The 15,621-nt window shown below is 45.2% G+C and overlaps 1 protein-coding gene across 1 annotated transcript; it reads right to left on the bottom strand.

The window, feature by feature from the left end:
- Positions 1-4,732: 4,732 nt before the first annotated feature.
- RAB30 (RAB30, member RAS oncogene family) lies at positions 4,733-14,320 on the bottom strand (the record flags this gene model as incomplete). Its single annotated transcript, XM_082005901.1, has 4 exons — positions 4,733-4,983; positions 8,011-8,194; positions 12,696-12,779; positions 14,228-14,320. The coding sequence occupies 4 exons, from the start codon at positions 14,318-14,320 to the stop codon at positions 4,733-4,735; spliced, it is 612 nt and encodes a 203-aa protein (XP_081862027.1).
- Positions 14,321-15,621: the final 1,301 nt, after the last annotated feature.

The raw sequence follows: 15,621 nt of genomic DNA on the forward strand, positions 1-15,621 counted from the left end.
AGAAAATCCTGAGCTAGTAGAACCATGTCTTCATTTTGTATTTTCAGCTCTACACCATCATCTGTCGCCTAGCACTCAGTCCACCTCATGGCCAGGAGAGGGCTTCTGTGATAGCATCTCCGGCCACATCCAACCACGATGGTACCACAGGTCCCCAAAGGGCAGTAGAGCCTGCATGCTTGATCAGCCTATTTTAATAGCTGGAGAATTTCACCTGTTTTCCAACTGAATTCAGTCTCTGACTACAGAAATCGTGCCAGCTCAACATCTCAGCCTGATTTACAGACAGTTCTTCATGCTGAAAAGGGAAGACAAGTGGAACAGCAGCTGAACAAACAGCAGTCTTTAGAGATAACGAACAAGACAAAACCCAGTGGGTTTGACTATAACTAATTGCATCCCTTGTCAGCAATAGCTCAGGAGAGCCTGTTGTCCCATGTGTGTGCACCCACCATGCTTCTGCATCGCTAATTTTGACTTTCCGTCTTTTCAAATCAGTCTCCTGTGTCAACCTCAGTCTGCTGCTATTATTACTGATGCTGAAGGAATTCAATAGCCATTAACCACTAAACCTAGACTAGCAGGAGCCAACTGTTACCAATATAGCTATTTCCAAAAAGAAAAAACAGCACCAGCAGGCCGACACATTTTAAAGGCTGTTTCCTGTGCTCTACAGCAAAGAACAAAGCATCTTGCCTGACAATTTGTCATATGTGGCTTTCATTAAATAATGATCACAAAGCCATTTAGCATTCAGCACAAACATGTATCTGACTGCATGCTCAAACAACTTACCTGTAGATCAAATCAGGACTTCAGTGTTAGAGGTAGGAAGAGGCACCCACTGTCTCCTCCTTTATAGAGTTCGTAATTTCACTTTTCCCATCATAACTCTGACTTGAAGGGTTTGCTTTTTTTTTTTCCATAGCACTTGGTCTCTCATGGGGAACACAAATGGCAACAGAAGGGAGTCATGGCTGGTACCAGCAAACTTGCAGTGTAAATACCCAATACAAAATACTAGTGAGCAAAGCACAGAGCATTTAGGGGTTTACACATGATCACCTTGACTGAATCAGTGGCTGAACTGGAAAACAGAGTTTAGACCATCCAGTTTTCAGGACACGCTTTTACTAATCTCTCCAAACAAGCCTGCAAGCTGAAGCAAACATCTGTTGGCCATCCAACACTGGCTTCTGCTTGGAGCTACTCGTTGTGCTAAAAAGTTTAAAGAAGGTGTCTTATTATGGGACTACTGTAAAAATTAATATTCACCCAGAGATAAGATTACTCTATGGCTCCAAATATATCACCCTGAAAACACATCAAAATCTAGAAACCACACTAAAAACAATCCTATAGTAGAGAACATTTCCAGTCAAATTTGGCCCCATTGTATCAATTCTGCATGGCTTTTGGACGCTCAACCCAGCAAGCATCACAAGGCTTTTACTGAGAGTTCTCTCAAAAATCCACTCATCTAGCGAGTTGTTGACCATAGTGGGACAGATGATCGTTAGCTAATTGGGATTTGTATTTTTATCTCCTTTTATTTTTTGAGACTTTGATCACTATGCCACAGCACTAAGTTGTCATTAGCAGTTGATAAAGCTCCTCTTCCAGTTGGGAAGCCTTCTGCAGCAGACTAGACTGTAGAAGACAAGATAAACCCTCAGTGCTACAAAGAGAGGTTGGTTGTATGCACTAGAGAGATATTCAAAGGTGTACAAAAATAACTCCTGCAAAGGAGTTACTACAATAAAAACACCACTTTTTCACCAGGGAGTGTGTTTGTTAACTGCAGAAAAAGAGGCGAGTTTCAAGCTACAGCTTTGGCTTACATCTTTATAGAATGTTGCACACACCACCATGGCTTCCTTTCAACTTTTTAAGTCTACACAGAATAAATTTTGAAAGGAATCCTTTCACATTTGTCCCTGGAGAAGTCAGACAGTTTGCTGTAACATCAGCCCAACTGCAGCACTCCACTCCACTGCAAAAGCACATCACTGGCTGGAGATGGAGTCCTTAGAAAGAGACGATTTGCTAGCAATAAAAAGAAACAATCCTTGGAATCTGGTAGGCAGCTAGTCTCCACAATAATCAGCTACAGGTTAGGAAAGCACTGGAAAAAGAGACTTAGCCTTCCAGAAACCTCAAAGAGAATATTCATTAAAATAAAGTTAGTTTCTGCTATTTGACCAGTTCAGCTTGTTTGGTCATGATAATGCATTAGAGTTCAACCTCCAGAAGTGATGCAAGGAGCACTTCAAAATGCATTTATAGTGCTACCCAGCAGGAATGAAAAGCACCAGGCCAGCTTTGATGCTTCTGGAAATCAGGCTGAGGAACCCACAGGTGTTTTAGTGGGCAGTCTCCTTCCTCCTTGATTAACCTGATCAAACAGCACTGGCCTTTTTGTAATAAATTACATGCTGACAAGTCCAGCACCTGGACAGTAAGAGCTTTTACAAATTAAATATATGTAGTATTGATTTTTAATGTGAGTGTTACTTTACATGTTACTTTACACTCTGTGCCTTGCTCTAAACAGCTACCTAAACGCTGTGCAGAATCAGCTGTCTCAGAGTTGGGTGGTCTTCACCAGCTCAAGAGAGGCTGCCGTTGGCAATTTAGGAATGCTCAGGACAGACATTGTTCTTCAGCACAGGCTGTACCACACGGTCCAGCACAGCAGCAGCCACCAAGTCCCACATGTTTCTAAACCCTCTGGATTACACCATGAGCAGAGCCTGGAAAGGACCCATACAGGCCAGCGCAGCAGATGACACATCCCCCGACATCTCACTTACAGTAGCACTTTGCTAAGTGTTACCTAAATGACAAACCAATGTCGTACCACAACTTCTACATTTTCCTTTTTACCACTAGTCATAAAAGAAGAAAGTGACCTAAAAAATAGCAAGAAAACACTAAAAACAGCTACATGGCACGCCAATCCCCTCTCTCTGACACAGAATCAGCTCCCCATTACAGATCAAAGGCACAACATGATACAGCCCAAAGAAGTCTTTTCAGGAAAATGTGAAAAAGAATTTTAAAATGCCTTTTTTTTAACTACTGTTTTCAAGAAGTACTTTAATGGCAGCTTTTTATGTCAATACAAAAGCTCTGTTATCTTCAGTAAATGCCAAATAAAATTAAATTGATTAACTCTAATTTACAGCATATCACAGCCATATAATTGTCAGGAGAAATTTACCCAGATAAGCTAAACTGAAATGAAACCTCTAAAAATAATCTTTTTCACGTGCACATTCACTGTCTTCCAGTTTTGCTTTACCATGTACATTTGCAATGCATTATTCGCACATGGCACGAGGGGTGTAATAACATCGCAAACTCCATAGTGCTTCCACTTCAGGGGTTTTGTAGAAATTTCCTAAACAGTTACACACACACTGGAGTCTGGGATTAAGTGTACAAGGAATCAAGTAAGTTAAATGACTCTATAGACCTGAACCCAAAAGCTGCTCTAGCAGAGAGACTAGATGCCAAGAAGACACTGTCAAGAGCGTCTTGGAGAGCAGTTCCACAAGGTGAGCGCTGGATGGGTCAGACACAGAACGATACCCCTTGCAACCCGTCGCTATTTCCACTTAGCACTAAAAAAAAAAACCCAACACGCTACAAAACTGGGTGTCTGCCTTTCAACAAGAATCGTATCTACAAGTTTTATTTTTAAGCCAGACATATTGCAGATTGCCACTTCAAACTGTGCTCTCTTTGGACCCTTATACACAAGAATTTGGTCATGTCTGGTGCGCTTTTTCAAACTCCAACAATAATGTTTCCCAAGGCTAATTTTTCACATTAGGACAACACTAATTAGAAGAGCAACGGGGTTTTTTTTTTATTTCTGGAAAGTCTTTTCATCCTGTGTTGGATATCAAAGCAGCACAGTCCTTTCCCACTATGTTCAAGCCTAGAAAAAGAGGTAACAAGATTATTTTTTTTTTTTTTATGAACAGTGCTTATTAGTGTTTTTTTCTAACCAGTCTAAGTTACACATTCAGAATAGTAACATAGTAAGACTACACGTTTGATCTATGGAATATTTGCTGAACTGCTAGCACCAAAGGGAGAAACTGAGCTGTATCCGTGTCTTAACTCTTGAAAATGTTGAAATATGTAACTTTTTTTTTAATTCTATGTTCATGAAAGTGCCTGTAGACGAGAGACATAACACTACTTCAAACCAGAGTCCTCCATGAAGATGCGCGGGCAGATGCTATGTACATGTCCCAACTACTCACTCGCTGGCAGCCCAGAAGATTGCCAGTGTAGTCCAGGGTCAGTGTTCATTGTTGGGTTTTTTCTTTCTTTTTTTTTTTTTATTGTAGAAAGGACCAAACACATTGCTCTGTAAGAGAGATTTTGATCTCTTCAATATCTTCAAGAGGCTGCTCTAGTCTCCCATAGAAGAAAACGCAATAGCTCATGTTCTGCATTACATGAAGTTCTTGTACAACTCTTCTTTTCCCAACCTGCTCCAGAGACTGCAAGAAAAATGAAATTTTAACCATCTTATATTCTGCTATATCGCTCCGCAGCTGGAGCCGTCAGCCTGCCATGCTTCCAGGTCTGCAACCTGACTCAGGGTAAGTCAGATGGGTCAAAGTAGCAGGAATTTCCTTCAAGTAGATAAATCCCAGCCAAAAAAAAAAATCCTCTTGGCCCATGGTGGAAGGGGAAATCACATGCCAGCTCTTTAATTAAAATTACAGCAAGTCAAGTAGCTGATACTTTTCCCCTCTCCTGGTAAGGGGGATGAGACATTGTTCACAAGGGTGTTCTGTCGTGCCTCGCTGATCAACCGGCAGGCCAAGTCCAGGAAGAGTTTTTCCACATTATCCGATTCTTTTGCCGAGGTTTCCAGATAGTACATGTCCTGTGCTTCGGAAAACTCTGCAGCCCTTTGCTGGGAGACTTCCCTTTTATCAGCTAAATCAATCTTATTACCTGCATTGATAAAAGATTTTAGAAAGATAATTAATTTGACTTCCAAAACAAGAGAAACAGAGGAAAATAAGGGGTAAAGAAGAAATTTGGTGTTGTATATATGTATGGACAGTGGTTTTGATGTGAAACTTGCAGTGCTTGCTCTCCCCTGCAGATAATGGATTCCCTGGTACATGCAACCAAGTTCATTTAATATCAGCTGATTTAATGGAATATGCCCTGTGAACATCCAAGTCAGTTTTAATTTAAGCACCAGTGCATCTGTTTGCTGCTATCAACTGACATTAAAGGATTTCCATTTTAATGTCTATTGAAAATTCTCCTGTTCTTCCTCTGAGGAGTACTTAAAATGTCAATTATAACATGTGAGACACTAAACGTGATATTTCTCACATCACTACAAGCTTTAAAAGCAGCCTGGCATGGAAGGCTGTGTTCCTATTTCAATATTCCCATGAAGGATTTGGCTTCTGAGGCTGGAAGAGGGATGGGTTTGGGGAGCACCTGCAGAGCAAGGTGGGGAGAAAAATCAGCCCCTTCCTTTAGAAAGCTAGATTTAACGGAGAGTTGATTAATGTCTCAAGCAAGCGTCTGATATGAATTATACCCTATTACCAGACACTTCACCTCCCACGTGATGTTTTTGCCACTAATTAACATTACAAAGAAGATAACAGACCAGGACCTGCAGGAACAGGGGGCCGTGTCCAGGGACCAGGCAGGTTCAGCAGGAAACATCTCCCGGTCTCACTTCTTACAAAACTGCTGGTAGAACTAGCGGGAGGAAAAAACTGCACTTCCACTAGTAAGCCACATCTCATTGGCCCCCTCTCCTCCAAGAGGCCCTTTCTTTCCTGATAAAGCAGTTTCTCGGACCCACGGTACACAGTGAAGTTACCTTTCTGAACAAATTATCGCTCAACATAAATGGTTTATGGGTGTCACCACCTCCAAAGCATGTGTTATGGCTGTTATCATTTCTATTTTGTGCTGTAGATGCTGATAATTAACTTCATGTTCCCTAAAACATTCATGTATATATTTGTTAGTCATGTATTAATTATTTTCTGCACCATTTGTACACGTGCCACACCTGCCTTATGGAGTGTAATGAGTTTCTTGTATGGAGACTCCTTAAATCCCAATGCTCACGTGCAATACCACTGGGGCACGTAAAACTCAAAAGATTTTTAAAGTCACTGTAAAAACATTTTAGAATACTCTAGACTTCTCTTTTAAACTGCAAACTATTAAAGGAGATCATGACACCACAGTATGAAACTTTCTGGCTTACCCCAAGTTATTTTTCCATTGTTTTTTATACATCCTTGGGCCTTTAAAAGCCACGTCCTAACTATCAGATGCTGAAAGCAGAGCATGGAAAAGCATGTGGAAATGTATGGGGTTTGCATGGCAAGGTTTTGGTAGCGGGGGGCTGCAGGGGTGGCTTCTGTAGGAAGTTGCTAGAAGCTTCCCCCATGTCCGACAGAGCCAGTGCAGCCGGCTACAAGATGGACCCACCGCTGTCCAAGGCCAAGCCCATCAGTGATGGGGGTAGTGCCTCTGGGGAACGGAGTGAAGAAGGGGGGAAAAAAATCAGGCAGCAACTGCAGCCGGAGAGAGGAGTGAGATGTGAGAGGATCAGGCAGCAACTGCAGCCCCCAGCCCAGAGCAGGAGGGGCAGGAGGGCTCCAGGCTGGAGCAACCTGTTCCTGAAGGACGGCACCCGTGGGGGGACCCAGGCTGGAGCAGCTCGTGAAGAACTGCAGCCCGTGGGAAGGACTCACGTTGGAGAAGTCCGTGGAGGACTGTCTGCCGTGGGAGGGACCCCAGGCTGGAGCAGGGCAGAGGGTGAGGAGCCTCCCCCTGAGGAGGAAGGAGCGGCAGAGACCAGGTGTGATGAACTGACCACAACCCCCATTCCCCGTCCCCCTGCGCCGCTCGGGGGGAGGAGGGAGAGAAATGGGGAGTGAAGTTGAGCCCGGGAAGAAGGGAGGGGTGGGGGGAGGGGTTTTAAGAGTTGGGTTTAGTTCTCATTACCCCACTCTGATTTGATTGGCAATAAATTAAATTAATTTCCCTGAGTCGAGTCTGGTTTTTGCCCATGATGGTACTTGCTGAGTGATCTCTCCCTGCCCTTATCTCGACCCAGGAGCCTTTCGTTATACTTTCTCTCCCCCGTCCAGCTGAGGAGGGCAGTGACAGAGCAGCTTTGGTGGGCACCTGGTGTCTGGCCAGGGTCAACTCACTACAGTCCTTTTTGGTGACCAAACAGGGACTTGAACCCTGGCAAAATAACCTTCATCTTGCTTGTAGCAGACAGATGGCCTGAGGTCTGCTTTAGCTTGAGTTGAAGCTGTACAGATTAACATAGCATTCAGTCACTTATTTTCCCTAAAATTCATGCAAAAATACCCAGTTTTCTAGCTCTGTCCCACCTGTGATTGCTATGATCCACACAACCATCACATCCTGACCTGGTTCCCAGATCCTGACCCACTTGAGACAAGATTCTGGTTGTTCCACAGCTAAAGAGTATAGCAACCTGCAGACAGCCCTAACTTGAGCAGATCCTTGTATACTTGTAGAGATCTGAGCTGGAAGTCACAAGGGAAACTGCTCTATTCTTAGCTCAGTCGGTAGCTGCAGCGTCAACACTTTAGTTCCATATGGGACCGACTAGTGGGAAGTATCCACCTCTGCATGCCGTAGCCTTAGACCCGAGACAGGACCACACTTTGAGAAGTCCCTGGGGTGTCCTGAACATCGCTATCAGCGTCTTGGGGTTATTTGCAGAAGGAATGGTCCGAGCACCAGGTTTAAGGCACCAGCTGCACCCTGCACCCACCTGCAGTTACAACTCTGGCTGGCAACAAGACCTGCTGCACCAGTTCGAGCATCCTGCACCACCAGTTCACGCAGATGCCACATTCTCCTCCTGCCAACACCTCCATCTGCCGCCAACCCCTCGACACGCACAGCTCAGCCCCTCATCACACCACCCTGCTAGGGACGATCGTCGCTTACCCACTAGCACGGTTATGACCTTATTGCTGGCATACTGCTCGATTTCACGCAGCCACTCCGGGAGACACCGGAAGGATTCCTCGCAGGTGATGTCATAGGTCAAGATTAACGCGTTAGCACTGCGATAGTAACTCTGCGTGATGGATCGGAATCGCTCTTGTCCTGCCGTGTCCCAGATCTGCAGCTTTTGGCATAACAAGAAAGGGTGGAAAAAAGAAAGAAAAAAATAATTTTACTTTTTTTAATTGATAGCAGCGTTGTTTTGACCTTAAAAACCCCCTTCAGGGTAAAAGCAATGCTGGGAAAGCACTTAGCTCTTCTCCCCTTTGGCTTCCCCTGCCCCAGCATTTTTTGTTTCCGTTCCTGCAGTTGTGGATTGAAGTGCAAGGCACAAAGTCAGCTGGCACTGCGGCCCATGGCCCCTGGAAGCCACAGGTCTGTGGGCCTTCATGCAACTTCTAGCATCTCCTCCTGCTGTGGACAGAGCTGCCGGCGCAGGAGGGAGAAAGGCACTTCTCCTGCCCCTGAAGTCCAACAGCAGCATCCACCCCAAGAAGAAATAAGAAAGCTTCTCCTCTAGCTCCCAAGGCTACCTATAGTTATCCTGAGATGATGCACTGATGGGTGGAAGCCACAGGAGGGAACAAGACGCTCAGCTGAACGCTGATCCAAGGACTCGCTAACACGTTTTATCTCTGCAGCTTCAGCCATCTCACCCTGTTGCTTGCTGCCCGCCTTCCCAACATGTAGAACTGGTTGACGTGTCCTTAATTATATCAAAGAGTTCATGAATGTTTGCCAAACTTTCTGGGTCCAGGAAGACAACAGACACTTCCCAATACAAACTAAACTCGTACTGTTTTTATAATTTGAGCATCTGATAGTTTTTGGTGGGTCACCAAAACCTCAGTACTTCAAAAAGGCAGTCAAAGAAAAAAACACCCTAAATTAAACCTTTTCAGCGTAAGAGTACTTCTCTGCTTTTTTTTTTTTTTTTTTTTTTTAAAACACCCCTCCCTGGAACTAAATATGTGAAAGGTTGATTTCCAGCCAGAATTCTGTGTACTTTGGGAAGAAAAAGGTAAAGTATTTGAGATTTTTTCCCATATATTCAGCAGTCTGTAACAGAGAAAATCTTATTCTTGCCCAGTCCCAAAGTCGAACTACGCCAGCTGCTCATCAAAAATGTGTTAGTTTTGAAATGAAAGCTCCCAGTAGCAGCTTTCAGACACGACGTATGATTTTGAAAAAGTACATTTTTGCAGAGAAAGTAGTTTGTGTCTGGCTCACAGCTCCTGGGCACCTTTGTGCTTTATCTCTTGGCATATAGTTGTATTTAAATGGCTGAACCTGGCACCTGCAGTTAAGTGACATACAAAACCATAAGTGAAATTACTTGCATGTGAAATGTTAAAACAAACTAGCCTCCCAACTCTGGCAGATGGAAAAAAAAAAAAAAGATTTTGTTGTTGCTCAGCTACTTTCTTACCGGCTAGAGTCATAAGTCTACCTATGAGCTGGGTGTAGAAGGCAGGGAAGAGCCCCCAACCTTACAGTCACTGACAAACTCTTCCTGCACACAAAACGCACATCTTGCTTCAGCTCACTGATTGTTTCTGCCAAATAAAATATTTTACAGCAACCATTTCACTTGTATCTTTTTTTTTTCAGAGGAATCGAAGGATTGTGCCTGACTCAGCCTGCAGACTAAAACCTCGACATTTATTTTCCTGATGCCAGCTGATGTGTCCTGCTCTCCCAATATTTGTACATATATTTAGCTTTATGCGTATGAACGTTACACCAAATGCAATAAGATCACAGGTCCGTATAGCATGGCCCTCTGTTTGCAGCACTGAAGATGTTTAGCTTTGATCAGTATAATAACTATCTACTTGGCTCAAATTTGTGCAGCCTCTTAGTACAGGTGCTGTACATATTTTTTGTTTTATTAGGAAAGGCCAGGCAGATCAAAACCCCTCTCAGCTGCACAGCGCTGTCCCAGCTCATCTGTCAGCAAGCTTTATTAGCCACTCATCTCTGATACGGCTTGCACACAGCTTTCATGCTAGCAAGTACCTCTCCACTGACTTTCAAATGCAATTTTGAAAGCTGGAAAGTATTTTTCCACAGAAATCTATAATTTATTTTCAAGTCTGAAAACCTTTTTGGTAAACAGCTCCACGCTCTCATCCTGGATCCCAGCAGACATGCAGGAGATGCTGCCCGGCACAGAAGTGAAGTCACAGCTCAGGCACTGTTAAATGACCTAACAGTCACAGAAGTGCCTCGTTTGACTGAGATGTCGTTTTCATTGCTCTGTGCTCTGACTCATTCCTGCTCTTCCCACTCATTAAATGCTTATTTTCCCCAGCACTGCTTACTCAAAAAGTTTCAGCTACAAGATCACTCCCTGAAAGAAACCCGTTTACCTTGCAGACTCCAGAAGGCTCATTCAAATGCCCAAAGGTGTCATACTAAACTTCTTCCCAAGCTTGGTCATTGTGGCTGAGCTCCAGCAACTCCAATTTACTCCACTGGTGAGGTCAGGAGAGGGACTTTGATTTAACAACTCATTATTTGCTATGTGAAATATAGCTGGTATACCAGCTACCACTTGCTAAGGCTCTGTGAAACACAAGCCTGCCCCAAGGTGACGAAGAAAGAGTTGCTTGGGTGGACACTTGTGCATTCATCAGAAATTTGCAGGGCAGCAGGGGCTTACCATGCTGATGATGATGAGTTTGCATTTAACTTGTAGAGCTTCCCTGAACTGTCCTTGCCCCTGAGATAGCCCATGTTGGCACAACTGCTCGCAACCTTCTCTTAAGCAGTTTGCGTCCCCAGTCCAAGCTTATCTTAAAAACAGGATTATGTCACGGGAGCAACAAGTCAAACGCAGACAAATCCTTAGGGTGAGTACACCTGTCCAAAAACCAGACCTCAGATATAAGCAATATTCTTAAGGTTCCATCTGTACTTGACAGGGAACCAAATGCTTGGAAAGGAGAAGTGTCTGAAGAGGATGAGATTATTCTTCCTCAGAGATTGCTTTTTCTTCCTCCATTGACCAGGACAATCCTGAGATAGCTGGTTTGAGCCAGGTGTAAGGGAAAAAAATTAATTCGACCTTCAGTGCCATTACCATAAGCCATTTACCAGCTTAGATCCTCTGAGCAGCTTCACTGGAGCTGGTTTTGGCTGAAAGAAACATCTCTGCTGTCCGAGGAGCCTGGACAAGCAGCATCCATGTCCTGGTCAAGTCTGGTGTGCCAGACGCCTGCTAACAAGCATGACAACCACCAAGCCAAGCACCGACACCACAGGGGCTACACGTGATCCTGTTTTCCTGCCTGCTACTCTGTCCCACTTGCACAGCAAGGTGCTCAACATTAACTTGGTTTTTATCAGGGCAAGATCTTCACACATCTTGTCCTTCACCTGCTTAGGCTGAGAGGTCTAGTCAAGGACCATCACTTGCCACAGGTTTGTACAGCTCCTCACGCAGCAGCGTGGCAGCCTGCTGACACAATCACTGCTTTTAAAATCTGTCCTAAACTTAGGAATACACCACCTGATTTTCTTTTCAAAAAGCCTCTGCACTGATATACAGGTAAAAAAAAAAACCACAGGCTGAAAATCTGCATGAGTCCGATGTTTCCATCCCATCACTCGCACAAGCTTAAAAATGGGTCTTGATGTCACATCCAGCCACTGTCACACTTCTGCTGCTCTCCCATTTGCTCACTACTAGATCTGATAATGGCAGCAAAGGGGAAAAAAACCACCCTGTTTTCCATCTTGATGCTTGTGGATTTAATGGAGACAGAGTAATTCCAGAAGCAGCTCAGGGATCCTAGACATGTTGACATTAGGGGCTCAGATAACCATACTCTTCTCCCACCTCTTGGACACCACCGTAGCTCTAGAGAAATCTCTACTAATGAATGAAACAGTGCTAGCTAACATCTCTGGGCACTGGAACCCAACCATGGATCCCATTAAACACAAGACTGGTCCCTGGTGTGTTTTGGCCCAGGCAAAGTAGCTGTCTGCCAAGTGATGCTCAGGCTCAGTTTGGGAGTTAGCACAGGACAAAGACAGTTTCCCAGCAGCAGTTCAGTTGCAACCACTCTATTTTGGAGGGTGAAAGAGTTAGTAATATGGAGGACATCGCCCATCTCAATTCAACCTGTTGACTGCAGCACAAGTATTGTGACCATCTCTGCTTCTCCCAAACCCGTAACTTGGCAGAAGCGGAAGATGAACCTTTGTTGTGCAGAACCACTCAAATCCAGAAGCCTGCTCTCCCCAACAGCCGTCTTGAGATCTCACAGGAGAAGAACTTCATCAAACACGTCTCAGCAGGAACACAATAAATTTCTGCTTACCAGAAATGCCCTGAGTAGAGGCTGCACTGGCATGCTGCTTTGTGCTTCCTCAACCCCAGCCAGGCACAATCTTAGTGTCTCCTAAGCAAGATGTCCCCTTTCCATTTTCTCCCTTAGAGTAGGTTCACTGCTATGACCCTGATAGAGAGGGGCACAAAGATTTGGCATTGCCTGAGCCACACCAGACAGCCCTGTGCTTCCTTGCATCCCTTCCAGCAGCGGGAGAGCTGCAGCAAGAAACCTCAGCTGTGGTACTGACACAGGAGTTTACACTTAAAACCATCAGGCTCCTACCTTCACTTTTTCACCATTTATCTCCACAGTTTTAATCATAAAGTCAACCCCAATCGTGGCTCCTTGACCCGGTGGGAAAAGCCCCTGAAAGAAAATAAGAGTTTCATTAAGCAAACTTCTGTAGCAAGACAAAACTTGCTATCAACCCAGAGGGGTGCCAGTCCTCACCTTTTTCCATCCTCAAAACTATTCCTCCCTTGTCCCCTTCCCCAGATACTTATTTCCATCACATTTAGAAAGGAAAATTTCCCCAGCACAAAGGTTACAATAGTTCAACCCCCCAGTGTTTTCCCTGCCTACCCATCCCCAGTCATGTAGCAAGTCATTGACTTCAGAGGCAGGAAAAACAGAAGCAGAAAAGGAGGATTCATACAGGGAAAATGAGAGGGGAAAAGCCCTTCTGTGCAGTTGGAAGAGGCAAGGGAAGGGTAGATGAGGACCCTCCATTCTATTTCCCAATGCCTTGGAAGAGGTGAGGGTGCCCGGTCCTGCAACCTCACGCCTCCCCTCTCCCCTCCACCAGACACCACGGCACGGAAAGGCATTTCTGGCAGCTCCCAGCACGGGGATCACACCCCTGCACAGCACTTCAGGAGTGAAGCAGAGAGCCAGCCGCTACCAGTGCCACAGCAATGGCAAAGGCCGGCATGATGCTGATGGTATTTGATTACAGCACCATCAGAAACAAGCAACAGCAAACAAAGAAAACAAAAAAACCCCAGAGCTTTTTGATTTCTGGTGTCTACCTTTACAAAGTCATGTTGATTTTGGGGCACATCCATCCCCCACAGCAGCTGTACTGCCAAAGCACAAGCAGCAGCAGTGGCCACAGATTTTTACGGTTAACCCTTTGGGGTTGACTAGCTTTATTGCCACCGGCTGTCACATGCAGTTGGAGAGTGCTTAACCTCAACACAGCTTTAAAACTAAAATGAACAGTGAGGGAGGGAAATTGCTGGCAATTCCTAGTGGCGAGTGCAAGAAAAAATCCACAACTTAAGTTCTTTTGCCCCAGATCACAGAAGCCTGGTCCTTTCCCTGTTATTCTGCCACAAAAAAAGTCTGGTGTTTAACAGAAGACACTGGACTGACAGCCCAGGACCCAGATTATTTAGTTATCTACTGAAGACAAGTAATAGGGAGAGCTTTGTGTAGTGGCAGGAGGGATGAGGAGAAGGCACACGGGAGCACACCAGATGTGCTGGTCCTTTTAACTGATCCAGAGCACCCTCAAATCGGGAGGAGTTCTGCCAGCAACCTTCAGAGAGGACTACCCACCGTCAGAGAGGGACGAGTTTTCTCCAACACAAGATCCCCAACAGGGCGAAGTACAGCACTAGATGCAGATGCACTGCTCATCCCAGTGTGTTACTACAGGTGATGCATGCACCAAGAGCGCAGACAACAAATTACTTCAGAGCTGCAATGCCAGCCAAGCCCTCAGTGCACAGCTCATGAGCCACAGGCTCCATGCTCCTGTGCCAGTGCTGTCTCCACCCGACGTCCCATGTCCAAGAAGTGGCCAACCTTACCTGAGTGAAGCGACGGACTAAGCAGGTCTTCCCCACACCGGCGTTGCCGATTAAAACAATTTTGAAGAGGAAATCATAATCTTCCATACTCATTTACGCAGCTGCAAGAGAGCGAGCACAACACGGTGTGAACCAAGGCACTAGGGAAATGCCCTTTTATTCCTGCTGAACTTTATTCCTCCAAACATTCAGAACAAAGGTCTCCTGATGTGTGCATGACTCCCCAGATAAGGGAGAAGAGCCCTTCCCGCTCCAAGCCAGGACATCCACGTAGTTCAACGTCAGCTGCTCGGAATCCCTGGCCACGCTTTGGCTTTTGCACCGTCTCACCTGGCTGCCCATGAATTGGAGATGCTCATTCTCAGCTTTTGGAGCAACACTCCAAAAGCCTGATTCACCATTTCCTAGATTTCCCCAAATGTTTGTTTCGCTTTTAACAGTGTCAGCTCCAAAGGACAGCACAGACTTTGCCACCTTCTCCAGGGAGAAAATGTAATTTATTTCTGTTAGGGCAATACCCAAAATGCTGCTGTGAGCTCCTCCAGGTGGGCGCTGGGTGCACATGGAGCAGGGCTGGGAGGCACATGGGGGCAGAACAGACAGGGAAATTAAAATAATTTAAAAATAAAAGCAGCAACGTTTGCCTTAAAGGCAGAATGAGCTCATTTGCTAAAATTGTAGTGGGCACAGGTGTAACAGTTTGGCTGAAGTATGTTAAAAGAGGATTTTAAAAAAGAAGAAATAATAGATGCTATTAGGAATATTCCTGCTAAGATTATTTTTGTTAATTTTGTGAGGATAGCTTGTTCGGCGTAAAGCTCAAATGGGAAGGGAACACAGAGGAGCCTGGGGGGTACTCAGCACATCCCCCCCACCAAGTCCAGCCTCCTGGGCAGGATGCAGAGACTGATGTTTCAGCAACGTCGCAGGAGATGGGCACGGTGCCTACCCGGGGAAGCCCTACAGGGCTTGCTTAAGCCACTCCGAGTACGGGGAGGACTGAACAGATGAACGTAGAGTTTGCTGCAGCTGAACAAGGCATGAGGGATGAGTATCCAGACCACCATCTCCAGTGCACCCAAGGGTGCTTCTGACACTGTGACCGGAGAAGGGGTCTGTAACCTTCAAGAAAAGCAGTAACATGCAAAAGAGATTCAGTTGGGTATTTTAGGCAGACAGAAAAACCCCCAGACCAGGGAGCAGAAGGGCAGTGTCCAAACCCAGCTCTGTCCAAGAGGATCCAGATATTATACATGACATCAAAGACCTGTCTTCAAGATTGGTCTGGGGTAATGGCATAAAAGACATCAGTAAAGAGACAGATTTACAAGCCATCAGTTGAGATACCAGGTAAGGAGATACCTAAGCACCGGTACCTAACTCACCAATACCTA

Source organism: Phaethon aethereus (assembly GCF_964289735.1).
Source record: "Phaethon aethereus genome assembly, chromosome: 1".
NCBI classification, from domain to species: domain Eukaryota; kingdom Metazoa; phylum Chordata; class Aves; order Phaethontiformes; family Phaethontidae; genus Phaethon; species Phaethon aethereus.